This window comes from Pseudorasbora parva, chromosome 3, assembly GCF_024679245.1.
Source record: "Pseudorasbora parva isolate DD20220531a chromosome 3, ASM2467924v1, whole genome shotgun sequence".
Taxonomy (NCBI): domain Eukaryota; kingdom Metazoa; phylum Chordata; class Actinopteri; order Cypriniformes; family Gobionidae; genus Pseudorasbora; species Pseudorasbora parva.
This window is the reverse complement of record NC_090174.1, coordinates 11,594,960-11,612,809: the sequence shown is the minus strand read 5'-3', so window position 1 is coordinate 11,612,809 and position 17,850 is coordinate 11,594,960. Positions and strand designations below refer to the sequence as shown.

General features: G+C 37.6%; 1 protein-coding gene across 8 annotated transcripts in view; it reads right to left on the bottom strand.

Moving 5' to 3' along the window:
- The window catches only part of arhgef12b (Rho guanine nucleotide exchange factor (GEF) 12b), a 119,009-nt gene that overhangs the window by 45,303 nt on the left and 55,856 nt on the right, over positions 1 to 17,850 (bottom strand). For 6 of the 8 annotated variants that reach the window (XM_067437812.1, XM_067437809.1, XM_067437806.1 and 3 more), the window contains 6 exons: positions 16,586 to 16,680; positions 7,729 to 7,776; positions 5,202 to 5,300; positions 4,788 to 4,837; positions 2,953 to 3,010; positions 2,597 to 2,790 (listed from right to left, as the gene is read on the bottom strand). In XM_067437812.1, coding sequence (XP_067293913.1) covers positions 2,597 to 2,790; positions 2,953 to 3,010; positions 4,788 to 4,837; positions 5,202 to 5,300; positions 7,729 to 7,776; positions 16,586 to 16,680 — 544 coding nt within the window. The remainder of the gene's footprint in view (positions 1 to 2,596; positions 2,791 to 2,952; positions 3,011 to 4,787; positions 4,838 to 5,201; positions 5,301 to 7,728; positions 7,777 to 16,585; positions 16,681 to 17,850) is intronic. The other 2 variants (XM_067437811.1, XM_067437813.1) reach the window with 1 other exon arrangement.

The window sequence follows — 17,850 nt, the reverse complement described above, 5'->3', positions numbered from 1 at the left end:
GTTTGTTAAATTAAAGTTTATATAGGCAAGACAATTCAAGAGTTGGTTTGAGAGACTAGGCTATTAAACATGCGGTTAACTCACTGGGTCGTCACATAAAAAAATTAAAACTTTAATTTAACAAACAAAAATTGCTCTAAACATTTTTCTAAATGAACTTAAAAAAGAAACGAAACGAAATATAACTACTTTGACATCAAAAACAAAGTAGGCTAGTTATTATACCACCACAAAGGCATTTTTGACGAGCTGAGGCAGGCTGATAGATTAGCCTACTGCTCGCAACGGCGCTCAAAAAAACGAAACGGGCTACACAATCTTAACAAAAAAAAAAAAGTACATGCAGGTTGTCTTATAGCCTACCTTACACTTCAGCAAAATTAATATAAATCCGATCTTCAATTCCCGCGGTATATGCTCATTTAACGGACTTCACATCCAAGCAAAATATTCCTGCATTTTATTCAGCAGCTCATTTCAAATTCAAAGATCGCAAAATGAGAGACAGTGGCCTAAGCACTGGTAAGATCATTAGTCTCATTATTTTATATTGAAGATGATTGTTTTGTGTGACTTATTTTAAAGTTTCATTTACGGCCATATGCGTTGGCTTGCTTTACTCATTTGCAGCAATGTTGCAGTAGCACCATCATATCTATCTGACTACAACATAACACGCTCTCACACATTTATTTTTTAATTATTTGCCAGGAGTAAAATTTACACATGTGGTTTAAACAACCAAATATATTTACATTTGTCCGGTTTAGTTTGAAATGCTTTCATGCACCTTCTGAATTGGTTTGTTTGAGTGATCGGAATTAAATACGAAAGACTCTCGGAAGGCATTTAGGCCTACTCCTGGTCATTTCGCAATCAGATAGATAGGCCTACCTGGTCAGAGAAAACGAATGAAGGAACCAGTTGTAAAAAGGCCATAATTCTAGCAGCTGCACTGAAGAAACGGATCTTTAACCCTGCGCGAGCCATATCTTGACAGTGGCGCAAGGTATCATGGTCTCATGTTGTTTCCACCAGCACATCTCATTGTTCATTTTAATTATTAAAATAAATATAAAACGAAGGAGAAGCCTAAAAAAGGGGGCGTAAAAAAGTTGGGGCCGTCAGGGCATAAATGCAATAAAGTGTGTTGCCAAAAACGGTTGTCATTTCTATTTTGAGGTGGCAGGGGTGTTGTCGGCAACTGCTGAATGTAACTAATAAAGTAACTTGTAATCTAACTTAGTTACTTTTAAAATCAAGTAATCTGTAAAGTAACTAAGTTACTTTTTAAAGGAGTAATCAGTAATCAGTAATCAGATTACATTTTCAAAGTAACTGTGGCAACACTGGTCACGATAGATCTAAAAGACACATATTTCCATGTATCCATCTTCCGTTTGGCCTAGGTTTGTCACCCCGCACCTTCACGAAGTGTGTAGACGCAGCTCAGGTTCCTCTGCGTATGCAGGGGATCCGAATTCTCAATTAAATCGACGACTGGTTGACTCTAGCAGTCAGCTAGCGGTTCAACATCGAGATGATGTTCTTGCTCACATGAGAAAGCTGGGGCTGATATTGAACCCCAAGAAGAGTGTGCTTTTGCCATCTTAGAGAACTACTTATCTGGGGATCGTGTGGGATTCGACCACCATGCGGGCTCGCCTATTAGAGCCTCGTGTGGGATCGATTCTCTCAGCGGTCAAAGGGGTGAAACTAGGTCGCTCGGCCCAGGGCCAGTGGCAGGACCATCATCGCTCATGGCACATAAATTGTCTAGAGATGTTGGCTGTGTTTCAGGCCCTGTGACGCAGCTCGAGTTCCCTTGAAACGGGAACGTCTTGGTTACGTATGTAACCTTAGTTCCCTAAATAGGGAACGAGACGCTGCGTCACCCGGTCATACTCCCTGTGTGTCCGTGAGCGCTTACTTCAGGCTTTTCGAAGCTAGTTCCTGTTTGTGTTCACGGGTCCTTTATTGTTTCCGGGTTGATGACGTCACCCGCCTATGACGTTCCGTCATCTCATTGGTTGGTTACATACGTGCTTCAGGACGCACATTACGCAGAGGCGTTCCCGCAGCGGTGACGCAGCGTCTCGTTCCCTATTCAGGGAACTAAGGTTACATACGTAACCGAGACGTTTCGCGGACAGGGCTTAGATTAAGCCAGAATTAGGCCGAAGCTAAATTAGGGCATTTAAGTAGCTTTTATAAACGTGCACTAGAGAAAGACATTTATGTGCATCTTGAGACAAAACAATGGTAGTTACATATTTTAAGATATGTCAGTGCAAGATGCTTCCAGTTTAAACAGCATGAAAACATGCATTTTAGTCTGTGAAACCAGGGATAAAGTTAAAAAGAACAGCATTTATTTGAAATAGAAATCTTTTTTAACATTACAAGTCAAATGACTTTTCTGTTCAAAATGCTGTCTGTGGAAGCATGTGACTACTGTTGTATTTTTGCTGCTGTGATGCTCTAAACACAATGAGGTACTGTAGTAAATGGCTTACAGTTCTATGAAAGAAAAAAAACAGGGGCTTATGGAGATCAAGGCTGTTTTTCTGTGATCTGAGGACAAGACAGTTCTTACCCATACAGGCAGAGGGGTCGGTTTGCGCTCCGAGGAGTTGGGGGAAGAAGAGGAGCGGTCTGGACCGATGGGCCCTGGGGAGTGAGGGGAAGTGAGTGAGAAGAAAGGCCCCTCCTCCACCTCACCGTCTGAGAGGGGGATCTGCGGCAGGCCCGGCGGTCTCCCCAGCACGGTTAGGGCCACATAGGAGCCCGCTGTATACACACACACACACACACACACACACACACACACACACACACACACACACACACACACACACACACACACACGTTATCTGTACAGAGAAACCAAGTACTGTCCACTTTAAATGTGAATAACTTATAAATAAAATGATTCAAATGAAAGCTACTTACATTTTATTAGCTTTACAACTTCTACATGATTTGAATGTGTAACTAATGTCCCATTGACCTGCATTAAAAAAAACATGTTGATTAATTTAAATTCCTAGATGATAGTCAGCAAATCAGAATGCTACACTAGTCTGTATTTTGTGCTGTATATACTTATATAAACCCATACTATAAACCCAACTTTATTTTATTTATGGGATATAAACCCAACTTTATTTTTATATAAAGCCTTTAAAAGTTGCTTCTCAACATTAAGAGCAATATTGCCAGTTACTTTGTCTATTTCTGTAATAGCAAAAAAAAAAAATTAAAAAAATAGTCAAGCATGTTTTTTGTTTTGCTGGTTTATAAGTCGAAAAAGTTGCATGACCAAACTACATTTCCCTAAAATGGGTAAACCCAGCCTAATCTGCCGGCGATTTGATTTTGCCCGGCAACTCAGTCTGGAAACCTGTAGATTAATTTCTACCGTTTCTGTTACACTTTTGTTGGAATCAATCACAGACTGGCTTATTCACCTGCCACGCATACAGAATCATTCAAATAATGCTTGTTGATCACGCCTCTTGTGCAGTAGAATATACACAGCAGACTCCCCAGACTAATGTTCAATTTCAAATTGAGCTTGGTCTGGTGATAGCCAGACAAACATTTCCTATCATTCTCTATAACAGCATGATAATTATATAAATATCTCCAATTAGAAAAAAAAAATTCTACTTTTTGTCACACATCCCCACCGATGAATAAAATGTCATGTTACTTATATACACTTTTTTTTTTAAGTTACTATGTAAATATCATGAAAAAAAGTATTTTTGCATAAAGGAAAAAAAAAGTTTTGCATAAAGAAAATTAAGCCCTACAGTGTAAATAGTCAATTAAGCACGTTTACACCCAATTCATTACTGCAGAAATGTGCAAAACATTCATAATGTCCAGACACAACTACTTTTAATATTAAATTAACATCTAATATTTTTTATTGCAGTAATAAAAAAAATTGGTTTTAGAATCAAGATAATCGAGAATCAGTGGAAATTAGAAGAAATATGAAAGCCCAATGTGTCCATTTTATTCTGACAAAATTATATGAGGTACACTACTGGTCAAAAGTATGATTTTGTTTTTAAACAAATAATACTTTTAGTCAGCAAAAATGCATTAAATTGATCAAAAGTGACAGGAAAGACAATAATAATGTTACAAAATACTTCTATTTTAAATATGTGGTTCCTCTGAACTTTTTATTCATCTAAGAATCCTGAAAAATGATTCACAATTCCCAAACACAACCGTTTTTATTAATGATAATAGTAAGAAAAATGAAAATGACACTAAAGACTGGAGTAATGATGCTGAAAATTCAGCTTTGCCATCACAGCAATAAATTACATGTTAAATGTATTCAAATAGACAGCAGTCATATTAAATTGTAAAAATATTTTACAATATTACGGCTTTTAAAGTCATTTATGATTATATAAATGCAGCCTTGGTGAGCACAAGAGACTGTGTGCTCGCCAAGGCATTTTACTGACCCCAAACTTTTGAACGGTAGTGCACGTCACATCATAATTTAGGACATATTATGATTTCCAAACTTAAGTATGACCAGAGAAGTATATACATCTTCATCTCCTCTTCTTTATTCAGCCAGCAGGTGGCAGAACGCGGCACCCGAGGCATCCTGCCGGCATCAGGTGAGCCTGTCTGGAGAGCTTCTTTGTATTGTAGCCTCAGGGCTTAAAGACACAACCCTTAATAACAGTTTCTAAGGTTGTTCATACAGACTGCACTCATTCTTCTAATAAATCGGAACTGATGGTCATCACCTTTATGATCCGGTCGCCTGTCTGAACACCAGCTCGCATGGCAGCTCCATCTACATGCAAAAGAAGAGAAGGAGAGATCATGCAGTCTGCTGGAAGAATGAAATATATATGTGCCTTGATCTGAAACCATCACTGTGTCATGATACCGCCACAGTACAGTGTAAGGATCACAAGTAGCCTGAATACACATTTTCACCACCTCACTGTAGTTACCGGGAAACGCCACTATGTATTTAGCACCGTCAGTGTCGTAATTATACAGTACTGTGTTGTTACACAACTGGATAATTATCCAAGGCTGGGTAGTAAAAAGAGACAAGTGTGTGTTCAAGTCATTCGTGAAACTGCTCTGCATGCGCATGCTATGGAGGGCAAAACAAGGACAATTAACAACATGGTTTGTGTCTTTCTTACCCTCTTTTACAAGCTGTACAAACACAGGGTTATCGCCGCTCACTGTCAGCCCAAAGCCATTCTCATCTTTCTGGATGATGACACAACGCTGCACAAGCCCTGAGAGACAAACAGACAGAGAGAGGGGGGTAAAGGAATGGAAAGATATGGAGGGTGAAGGAGAAACGATGAGGACTTGGTAAGTAGCACTCAAGGAGCTGGATAAAGAAGAGTGTGTTATTCCTGGTCTCACGCAGTATAGTGGTTGTGCATATATAAAAAAAAAGCAAACGGTTGAGAGACGGTAGGTGAACGCACCGAAAATGATTTCTTAAAAGGCCTTGAGCATGCCAGATGCACTCAGTCATAAAAGAGCTTTAGAAACGACATAAACAACAAAAACCTGTTTCTTTTCTGGCATGCCTGTGACAGGAAATCTATGAGAGAAAATACATGAAAGACTTTTACACTACTGTTCAAAAGTTTGTTTTAATTAAATTAATACTTTAATTTAGCATTTATGCATTAACTTGATCAAAAGTGACGACATTTACACTGTTAAAAAAAAACTATTCCAATAAAAGTTGCTCAAAAGAAAAATTAAGCAGCATTAAACTGTTAATTTAATTTTGAAAATATAAGCATATTAGAATGACATTTTAAAATCTAATAATTTTCTTAAATTGTAACATTTCATAATGTTACGGTTTTACAGTATTTGGATCAAATAAATGCAGCCTTTGTGAGCATAAGACAATTCTTTCAAAAATGTTGTACCGACCCCAAACTTTTGAACAGTACGAGTGAATACGGGGAATATGAAACCTCATTCCACAGTATAAATAAGCTTGAGGAGAAATAAGAAAGATTTTAGATCATATCTAAGTCAAGATGAAACCCATTCTACTTTTTTAATGAGATTTAATATAATTATATAGTAAAAATCTATAAATAATAGAACATAAGAGTGCTTATTGGTGTCAAGGGTAGGAGCAAATTACATTATGATGAAAATGTAAAAAAAAAAAAAAAAAAAAAAAAAATTATATATATATATAATTTTTTATTTTTAAAGAATAATGTGCACTGATTTACAATAAGGTCAGGAAGTTGTATTATTAAAGTAAATGGAGTCAATTTTGATTTCAAGATGGCCCTAAACTGGCGAAACCTTAAAATACTATGAAAATTATATTCTGTATGGACTTGTTGTACAGATCATACATTTTGACTCTGCAATCAGCTAATCATATTTATGCAAGCATCTTCAGAATATAGACACTTGTGCACCAACTACACAAATTCAGATTTATTCAGCATATATAATGGTCTCTCTTTTAAATCTGAATATTTTCATCTGTATGGCAAATATATAGTAGAGAAACTATAGAACATTATGCCTCAGCTGACTGGTGTCTTTTAACAGCTTTTACATGGACACTGCTTTTGTGAAGAGTGGAAGTGTAAAAAAACATGTCAGATAACGACTATCTCACCAGACTCAATCAGTCTGCAATGTGTTTACATGAAACGCTTTGGTGTAGCTCATAAGCCATTCATGTGTGATGGCTACAAAGCGGATGCTCCTCCATTTGTGCTGCTAACACAAAAACACACATGCACTCCATTATATTGGACTTGATAGACCAATGCACTCCAAACTTGTGACAACCACACTCAATAAAACAGGACTAGACAACCTGCTTTTGGAATTGTATTTATGGATGTGACATCTGGCCTAGATGCATCTTTAATACTCCTGGAAGTTGTTAGAAAGACAACTACCCGTTCTCATGCATATCTATTGTATTACTGGTTGTATTCATTGTAAATGTATGTACATTCTGCATAATTATTACTACCACATTAATTTGAACTATACATTTTTGTCTCAACACAAAACCATATTTCTACCATTTTTGAGTACATGTAATAAGAGTTGCATTTTAACCTAAATTTAGAAGAAGAAGAAAAAGTCTAATTTTTTTTGCTTTAAAACATTACCAGGTTTTATGGACAAAAATAAGCATGTATTAAGCATGTAGAAAACTAGTAAGTTGAATTGATTGTCAAACTCCTGTATGAAGATGATGTGCTTATTTTAAATTCAATTCTTAATGAACAACATGAGCTGGGTGCACTTGGTCAACTAACCACAAAGGATTGGCTAAATAAAATGTTTCAAGCATCTGTTCATTCATTCTGTTCGCTTACATCAAACAGATGGCTGTAAAGTAAGATTAAAGAAAAATAAAGGCATGAGCTCACTATAGAATAGAAAAAAAGCCAGACAAAGTGTAGCAGGGAGTATGTTGCAGAGAGCTTAAAGTGTGTGAGGAAAAGGCACAGCACACCTTTCTGATAATTAACCATGTCTTTGTGTAAATTTAATTCCACCAATATATAGCCCAAAACAAGGCATGCTTAAGGATTGGTGCAGGTCAAGTGTGATCGTCCGTCGGGCATAAAAGAGAAGGAATGAGGCTCACACACACACACACACCACAGCAAAACCCCATAGCAGTGGCAGTGACCCAGTGACTCTTACCGCAGGACTCTGGCCTTCCGTCGGCTACTACACTCTGAACAGGCAGTTCTGACAGCAGAAAACATATGGCGCGCACACACACACACACACACACACAAACAGCAGAAAACAGCAAGAGAAATAATACGATTATGAAAAACAAATCTCACTAAATAGTAACTAATATATATTTATATGGAGGAAATCTGTGGACTTCAGCTGAATTTACCGGGATTTTAACAAAAAATACTGAGGAAAACAGTAAAAAAAAAATGTAAATAACATTTGTATAATAAAAAAACAAGAATATAATCACATTATTTATTATTCTCAGTAGCACTTGATTTTTTTAAATGAATCGCACTTTTACAAGATTTGAGATCAAACAATTGCATTTCAGATAAATGCTGTTCCTTTGAACTTTCTATTCATCCCATATTTCTGGAGGAAAAAAATACGGATTTTGAATTTACTCTAAGTGCAAATAGTCCACCTTGTTGGCAGAGGCCATTTACACTAACTCCGCCCACTGAAGTCTGATTGGGCCAGACACAATAAAGGAAGCTGCATTGTCAACAGTAGCATTATTGTGATGGTAAGGCACATGGCAGAAAGTGTTAATGCAATCCGACCCTTTCGAATCCATCTTTTACCGAACTCGCTCTACTCTCTTTTCCCGTCACATACCAGATCAAAGAAAATATGAAAATTAAGAAAATATTAGAAAAGTGGAAATAACATGTTTAATGATAAAATGTTTAGGGTTAGGGCTAGGTTGTAGGAAGGGCATTATCGTCCCAATAAGGAGGCATCCATTTAATCATTTTAATAAATATTATAATTTATATTATGTTATTATTGCATACCATTTAATGTACAACAACACTGAGGTGCAAATAGCATCTGCCACTATTTATAATTATAAATAGCAAAACTACTATTTACACTTATTGCAAAAAAAATCTGCTATTCACTATTTGCAGTTTTCAACATTATTAACAATAAATAATGTTCCTTAATCAGCATATTAGAATATGGCTTCTGAAGTAGCAGCAAACCTTTGAAGAGTAGTGTATAAATTGTATTGATTTAAACATTTTGTATAAATATTATATACGTTTTGTCTTAATCTATATTTCCATTACGACATTTTGAGTTGGTTGTACATTTTGGTTACACTATATTTTCAGGTGTTTTTGCTACAGTGTAACGTCGCAGATTTTCAACCCACTTTGTCTTGTTACAATGTCAGTATGTAAGTGAGCAATGTTTACTTGTTCTGCATGTTACCTGGACTGAAAAAAAATGCACATTTATTTCGACAGCTCCAGAGCTTTCGTGAAAATGGCAGTTTTTTTCAGTTTTCCTACCTAAACCTAAAACACTGTTCGTGGTCATCCATTTTGAAACAATGTCCACAAACACAGAGGTTTTTCACATTTTCCATTGCAGCGCTTCCTCCATATTTACAATTATAAGCAGCCTTTAGCCACTGCCTACAACGCGCTGGATCCTTCAGTGGAAAGTAACTCACTCCCACTAAACAGTAGCCCAAGACTGGTTTCCCACTGAAGCTAAGCAGGGTTGATCCTGGTCAGTACGTGGATGGGAGATCTCCTGGGAAAACTAGTTTAATGCTGAAAGAGATGTTAGTGAGGCCAGCAGAGGGTGCTTACCCTGTGGTCAAAGTGGGTGCTAACACCCCAGTATAGTGATGGGGACACTACGACGTTTAATTGATGTGCTGACTCTCTGTGGTCATTAAAAATCCCAGGATGTCCTTCGGAAAAAGAGTAGGTGGGTGTAACCCTGGCATCCTGGCCAAATTAGCCCATTGGCCTTCTAATTATTATACAGATTGGCTTCGTCACTCAGTCTCCTCCCTACCAATCAGCTGGTGTGTGGTGAGTGTTCTGGTCGAATATGGCTGCCATCACATCTCCCAGGTCGATGCTGCATATTGGTGGTTATTGAGGAGATTCCCTAGCCTGACATGGTCATACTCAATTCTAGTCAGAATATGAGTGTGAAACTGCTCCATTGGGCTGTGATTATGGGGCGTGTTTCAACCGAACCAGGAAAGACATCAATTGGATAGACCTACAACCAATCAGAGCAGCGAAGCGACGCATTGTCAAAATGTCAACAGAGTTCAACTGCACTGTTGCCAAGTCCGCGTTTTTAGTTGGCGGGTTTTGTCGTAAAAACTTGGCAACCCTGTCTGCACGCGCGCTGAAATCAGGCTGGAATATACGATCTTTGCCGGTGTTGTAAAAAAAAAAAAAAAATGTAATGATACACAGAGTACTTACCCAACATGATCATTTCTGAGAGAAATTGTGAAGGTGAATGGAGATACACACAAGCTCTCCGTTCAGGATTTGAACAAATATAATCCAAGCCCCTTTGATGACGTGCATGATTACGTTACTGTTGATCATCTGTCCGTCATCGTCTAAAGCCCGCCCTGATGATTTCATTGGTCCGAACAGTTTCTGTTTGGAGATAATTACTCCTCTATGGATTGAGGCCAGACCGAACTGCCCGGCCTAAAAAATTAGTGGGCGGGGCTAAGTTCGGCTAGCATCCAGGCTAGAGATTCCCACTTACATAATGTAAACCGCTTTGAGTACGCAGAAAAGTGCTATATGTAATAAGTGTAACAAATTATTATAACAGACGTGTGGGAGTGGCCTTGGACAGCAACATGCCCAGCGCATTATGGGTGTTGAAGTTTTCCTACCTATTTGTCAAAAGGCAAGACAACAGCCTTGTTTCTCTAATCAGTTAGCATTGATTTATAGAATTGGTTTGCCTTTGTAACTTATGGGCAGCCAAATTTGATTGAAATCCCATTTTGCCAGCGGTGAAGTACCCCTTTAAATACTAAGCAATAATAATAAAAAACAACATTTACTTACTATAAGGTTAGGAATAGGGTTTGGTTTAGGGTTAATTAATTATGCAATTTTTTACATGTAACAGGTACAGTAAAATAATGCATTACATAATATTTTATGTAAATTGGGGGGGGGGGGGGGGGGTAAATGTAAACTTATGGATGAATCTTGATTTTTGCATGGAAATGTTCACAAATGATTTATGCACAAAAATAAAGGTGTATGCACGGTTACTTGGTTGTCAGTTTATCCATGATCAACAGACACTGCTTCCTTTTCCTCCCAAATCATTTATAAAACGATGACTCAAACCCATCTGAGACACACCCTGTATATCCTCCTTGATGACTCAGCTAGATCCCTTACTAAAATAAACTGTCATCCTCAAATGAGATTTCCCTCTCGGATGGCCTCACAGCTGTGCGTCTCTGCAGCAGGAAGACAGAGAGGGGGATTACAGGCCTGTGACAACATCCGGAGCTTGTGATGAGATGGGCCTCCCACATAATGGTAAAACCAGGCTGCTAAAACCATATCAAGTCCAAAGCTCTGTGAATTAAAGAGTTAAACTTCCATGCCGCATGGCAACATGAGCTCTGATGTGCTTGATCTGATCACTTCAGTCATGTCTAGTTAATCCCAAGAAAGATTATAAATGAATCATGACTTCCAGGTTTGAAACGCAGATGTGTGAGCCGCTCAGAAAAGTACAGAAAGAGCAACTTTTCACTGCTATGTTGATGTTAAAGAAATTATACATTCCCATGGATCTCTTCCCATCAAGTGTGAACATTCGCATTTTGTTTTTGTCCAATAAGCCATGTTTTTATTGCTCACTTTTAGTTAATGTGTCTGCAACCAGCATTTAATATTGCTTTACGCAGAGTAAAAGTAACATTAAAGGTCCCATTCTTTGCGATTCCATCTTTCAAACTTTAGTTAGTGTGTAATGTTGCTGTTAGAGCATAAATAATACCTGTAAAATTATAAAGCTCAAAGTTCAATGCCAAGCGAGATATTTTATTTAACAGAAGTTCCCTTTCAAAGCCTACAGCGAACGGCCGGTTTGGACTACACCCCTGCACTTCCTGCTTTAATGACGCAACTAAAACCGTCTGTTGACGAACGCTCCGCCCACAAGAACACGCAAATTCAAGGGCGTTGTCCTTTTGCTCTCGCACGTCGAGAATAGGAAGTGTGTTTGTCACCATGCAAATCACCTTTGTTTGGCCTTCCCACGGACGGTGTACGTAGAGATCAATGAAACTATGTGCAGCACATTTTGCTGAGGACTGCTTCCTCAATCTCAATCAGTTTAATGCCGGATTCGCAGAAAGATTATTCTTAAAAGATGACGCAGTTCCCTCTTTGTTGTTTATGGACCACAACCGGTAAGTGTATTTTATTATTTAAGTTGGTCCGTTTAACAGTTTATGTAACTCATTACACAAAGTGCAATGCTGTTTAGCTTTGTTAACTAACGTTAGATGGTAATTGAAACTAATCCGAAAAACTTAACATATAAAAGTGTAGTAATTCATTCAGACACCATCGATTGTTGTTGTTTGTAATGATCAGTTTAAACTACTGAATAGACAGCTTACCATTCTGAAACATCCAGCAAAAGTCTTTCCTGAGCAGGTTGTAATCGTTCCTCTTCGATATTCTCCGGGTCTGATTCCGGCTCAAATTGATAAGGCAATATAACGTTAGACATTTTTGCAATAACATTGAGCGTGTTATGGTAAGAGACGGGACCTTTCCGGGCAAAGTGTGCTAAGCTGCTGTCCAATACCAGTGCGGGAAGCGCTGGCCTAATCAGAACTCGTTACGTATTTCTGAAGGAGGGACTTCATAGAACAAGGAAATCATCAGGCCGTTTTTAGGACAGAGGAAACAGCGGTATACAGATAAGTAAATTGTGTGAAAAATACTGTTTTTTTACACGCGAAACATGAACTCATGTTATATTGCACACTGTAAACATAATCAAAGCTTTGAAAACACGCGAAGAATGGGACCTTTAAAACTCCATAAGGGTAAACAGAGTGAAAAGAAGTGGTCACATGACAACCAACTTGACAAAAATCTCTTTGAAAAAATGAGAATGTTTATAATATAACTTAAACAAAAAAATGTTTAAAGTAAAAAAAAATTAAATGTGTCTGCAAATCTCGTTTGCACTTACACAAAAAAAAATCACATATTTCTGGTTTCAAACCTGCAAGAGAATTGAAAGGTTTGTGGATCTTTAAATGTCAGTCTGTTTCTCACACTATGTAGTCTATCTTTAAAATGTTCTTTTTGTCATTTTTATTAGGCTTGACAGACAGCCTCAGTTCTCATTCATTTTCAATTAAACAATGAAAAAGTGCTGTGTAAACATTTGGCCATTTGTGCCTCACAGAAGTTGGTCAGTGTCAGTCAAAATAAAACTACACTGCAACTGCACCACATTTTTCTTATAAATGTCATGTTGGATTAAACTGACACAACTGGGTCGAGTTCCATATGTATTTAAAATGCTAGACATTTTAGCAAATATTTAATTTACATTTGATATGTTTCTAATGTCATTGTATCCATCGTTATATTTTCATTAATACTTCACAGTTGAAAGTTTTGGGGTCACTAAGGCTTTTTCATGTTTTTGAAAGTATTTTATGCCTACAAAGGATGTATTTATTTGATCAAAAATAAAGTAAAAAAAAGTTTTTCAATTTAAAATAGCTGCTTTCTATTTTAATAATTTTTTTTCAATATAAATTTACTTCTGTGATGGCAAACACTGAATTTCTGGAAGCCAATAGGGCTTTTGTTTTTATAGTTAAGAAAATAGGTCAGTGAAGTGGAAAAAGGTAAGGTCTACCTACACACGTGTTTTTTAAAAAGTTGAACTTGAGTGGCACGTTTTTTGAACGCTGTCATGCACAAGACACTGCAGGAGTCACGAGATGTGAGCACATGTTAAACATGTCTGTCTGGTGAGTGTTTACGTCGAAAAACACTGGAAAAGAAGAGCAGTGGAATAGAAAAATGCGTTCTGTGTGTCCAGTTTTCAGGGACACATGATCCTTCAAAAATCATTTTAATTTCAGTGCTCCAGACTAACATTTGAGAGCAGTGGTGCCACTAACTGATTTGACAGCAAATAATAAAACAGACTAAAAAAAATAAAGACTTCGTTCAGATCAGATTCAGAGCAATGATCAAACACAGATGGAGTAGATCGAGTCCAACAGCCCTAATGCTTGCACAATCTTGTAGCTCGTCCTGGGTCCACATTTCATTCAGTAACATTAGATAGTTTTGATTCATATGCTGTTTAATGTTGATGATCACTTATTTTGCATATGCATCTGCTTACATACGATCGCTTGTTTTACTGCGTCTTACTCGCGTGTATCAGGAGATTCTGTAGTCATTCAGAAGATGCGTAATAGCGTCTCCCAGCGTCTAACAGTGAAAATTCTGTGTTTGGCGGGGAAGCGTTTTCTCACAAATAATGGAAAATTCTGTGTTTGGCGGGGAAAGAGTTAATGAGTGCCGAAAAGATATTTATTGCTTGTATTTCGTGATCAAATTGACAGAATTTAAAAGCTGTAATAATATTACATAACTTAAATGAATTTTAATTTTTAACTAAAATTAAAGTCTGCATTAATATAATAAATGATATATGAATATCCTACCATTCTGCCACAACACCACAGTTACAGTACAATAAATCCCAGGTAAATGTTTTTGATCCATGAATTGAAAAGCCTTCTTACTGGCACAATGGTTCTCCTGTTTTCTGTGAGTTTTGTAGAGAAAGTCAGCACTGATTCACCAAACTAGCTTAAAATCACAAGACATTTGTGGTTTGTATCAGATAACTCTGCGCCAAACTCGAATGCATCCCATTGGATCTCACAGCGCTGTCTAGTGGTCGTGTGATCAAGACTGGTCAGCAAGTAAACACATTTGCTCTAAGCTCACAGTGTGCTGTCTTTCAGGCCGAGCTGATCAATGGTCGTGTGGAGTAGTTCAAATGACTAGCGCCGTTTGGTTCTGCTTTTGCAGCATATGTCATGGAATTTTTGTTATGGGCAACAGAATAGCAGTTCTTACCAGCTTGGCAAATTGGTAGTGGCATCGTGCCAAAATTAAATCACACCGGCAGTAAAAAAGGTTGCAAAATGCGAGCAATTAATCCCAGTCTAGATCCCTGAATATGCTGAATTGGCGCTCAAAATTTTTTAAAACTGTTGTTGCTATGATGTCATATGTGGTACCATTTGAAAGCTTAGAGTCTCTACTTTCTGGAAATATGCATCAATTTGGAATTGGTTTTAGACAAAGTAATGAAAAAAAAAAATTTACACTAAGTTCACACTTGTCATGTTTGGTTCGATTAAAACGAACCCTAGTGCGATTGCTCGTTTAGTGCCGTTCATTTGAACATATGTGAACGCTGCCATCCGAACCCTGGTGCGCACCAAACAAGCAGAACAAGACAGCTAAAAAGACGGGTCTCGGTCCGCTTCCAAACGATCTCTGATGCAGTTCGATTGATATATGAACGCAACACGGACCGAAGACATGTAAACGAACCAAAAACCGGACGTAGGTCAGCTGCGACGCTTAGTCAGCTGATTTGACGACGCGCCATATCGTGTATCCAAAATGAATGACGTTAACATTAGAGGGCAAATGTAGAGCAACGAGGAAGAGCCTCATCAATATTTGGTCCGACGAGCATGTTTCAAAAATGCTAGAAAAAAGCACAAAAAGTATTCCTGGTTCTTCTCATCAAAGGACCTGTGTTGCCCATTTGATGGTACAGACGACAGAACTGCCATCTCTTTTGCATAAGAGACGGCCGTCTCTTTTCTGCATACAACGGAGGAAATCCTGGTGCTGTTTTGAAGCTCTTCATGAGTTCTCAGCTGGTAAAAATAATGCCATATGTACATGCATAAAATGATCACGTTTAATCCAGCACACAGCATTGTTTTGAATGTTCAGTAAGCAGCTCCTACGTCATATAAGCCGGCCAATCAGGTTGTGAGCGTCTCCCTATGCCATTGGTTCAGTAACTTTAGGTTCGCTGTTAAAAATGCAAGTGTGAACGCTAAGCGGTCCAGGACTATATGTTTTGTTTTTTGGTCCGGACCAAAAAAAAACAAACTAACCAAACTACAAGTGTGACCGTGAATCTTTAACTCAGACCACTGTATGTGTGTATGGGAAGCTTTTCAATTTGGGCAGGACAAATCCAGGCGGAAATCCCAAAAATGGTACCAGATCTTAAGTGGTTAATGTTTTTCGTGGAAAATGTGACAAATTTTCCAGGATTCTTTGATGAACAGAAAGCATTTATTTTATTAATCTTACAGAACCGACTTTTGAACGGTAGTCTATGTTGCAGATAAGCCAATAATATGATGTTTAATGACAGGTTTTATTTTTTATGGGTGAACTACCCCGTTGATCCATGAACACATTACTCAGCGGTGGCCAAAAGTCAAAGTCAGTGTTAAGCTTTTAAACAAGGTGCTACTCCAGCATTTAAATGATGATTGAGGTCCCTGTGGTCCCTCTGATGTCACAGCTTGACATGTTCCTGGTGTAATTATCTTTATACAGACTGAGGCAGTCCAGCAGCACAAGTTGGGTCTGCATTCAATCTCTCCAACAATAAATCTACAGACACGCAAGTTCACTGGTCTTTAGAGCAATGTGCACTATATCTGCACAATATCCAAGCTGTCACAAATCAGATAAATGCATTTCTATGTAAATAACCTGATTAACTTGGTTGGTTATTTTTACTTTTAAAACAAAATAACTTGAAAACACGTAAACATCTTGTTTTGCACCACTAAATATTCTTATAGAAAGAGATACAGTTATAATACAGAGTAATATAGAGAGAGATAGTTATGCATTAAATGTCTTTCAAGAGGCAAGGTAACCAAAAGGAGGGTTCTTACCTGTGGGGTCAAACTCATGCGAGGGGGGGACTGACGCCTTGTCGCTTTTGGGCTTTTTGTCTGGGGGATGGTCCTTGCTGAGAATACTTCCTGTCCTGTGCACACACAAACGGGAAAAGGGGTCACCATCACCGCCACATCATGCTATTCTTATCCAGCAGCACACAAAAACTAGACAGGAAATTTGGATCCACTTACAAAAGGTCACACTCATGCCCCCTGTCCAAAAACAGGCCCAGAGAGAGCAGACAAAACATTTCTGACCAACACAATGCAAACTACTGTTCACTGTGATTTCCCCGACTACAAAGGGCTATCAAGATGATGGGTCATCCATTAAGTGTATTCTGAGTTCAGCTTTAATATGGCACTTTCCAGAGTGGGTTTGAGCATGCATACTGCATATTGTGCTGGTAAATTGATAAAAATATAATGTATTCTGCATGTTTTTTAATTTTAAAAAAAATTGTGTCTCTGCAATTATTTAGCTGTTTTGTGACAAACAGCAAAGCTCATTGTATTCCCAATTTATAGAGCCACTAAAGCAGGGTGCCCAATCCTGTTCCTGGAGATCTACTTACCTGCAGAGTTCAGATCCAACACGCCTGTCTGTAATCATCAAGCGCTCCTGAAGATCATAATTAGCTGCTTCAGTCGTGTTTGATCAGGGCTGGAGCTGAACTTTGCAGGAAGGTAAATCTCCGGGTAAAATGCGATGGAAGGAAAAATTTAATGTCTTTACTTTTGCATTCAAAAATAGTTTGTGCTTCACGAAAAACTTTGCATTCAACGCCCAATGTTTGCATTCCCCAGAGAATCTTTTGAGTTCTTTAAAAAAAAAAAATATGTGAAAAAAGGCAAAAGCATTGAAATATATTTGTTCCTCCCATCCCATATTTTTAACACCTTTTTCTTTTGAAGTAAGATACAAATACTTTTGTTCAACAAGAACACATTAAATAAAGTTTATGATGTTACAAAATACTCAATAATACATTTTGCTCTTTTAAACATTCTATTAATCAAAGAATGCTGTAAAAAAAAAAAAAAAAAGATTAGTTATTTTTAATTGAAATTCACTATGCTACTCTTTTACTGTATTTTTTAACAAATAAATGCAGCTTTGGTGAGTGTAAAAGATTTATTTTAAAAAAAAAATGTTTAAATCATACATACAAATGATAATATATTTTCCTCTTAATAAAAATTTGGTTAAATATGATCAGGAGCCTGTTGCATAAACTTAAAATGAAATAACGGATCCA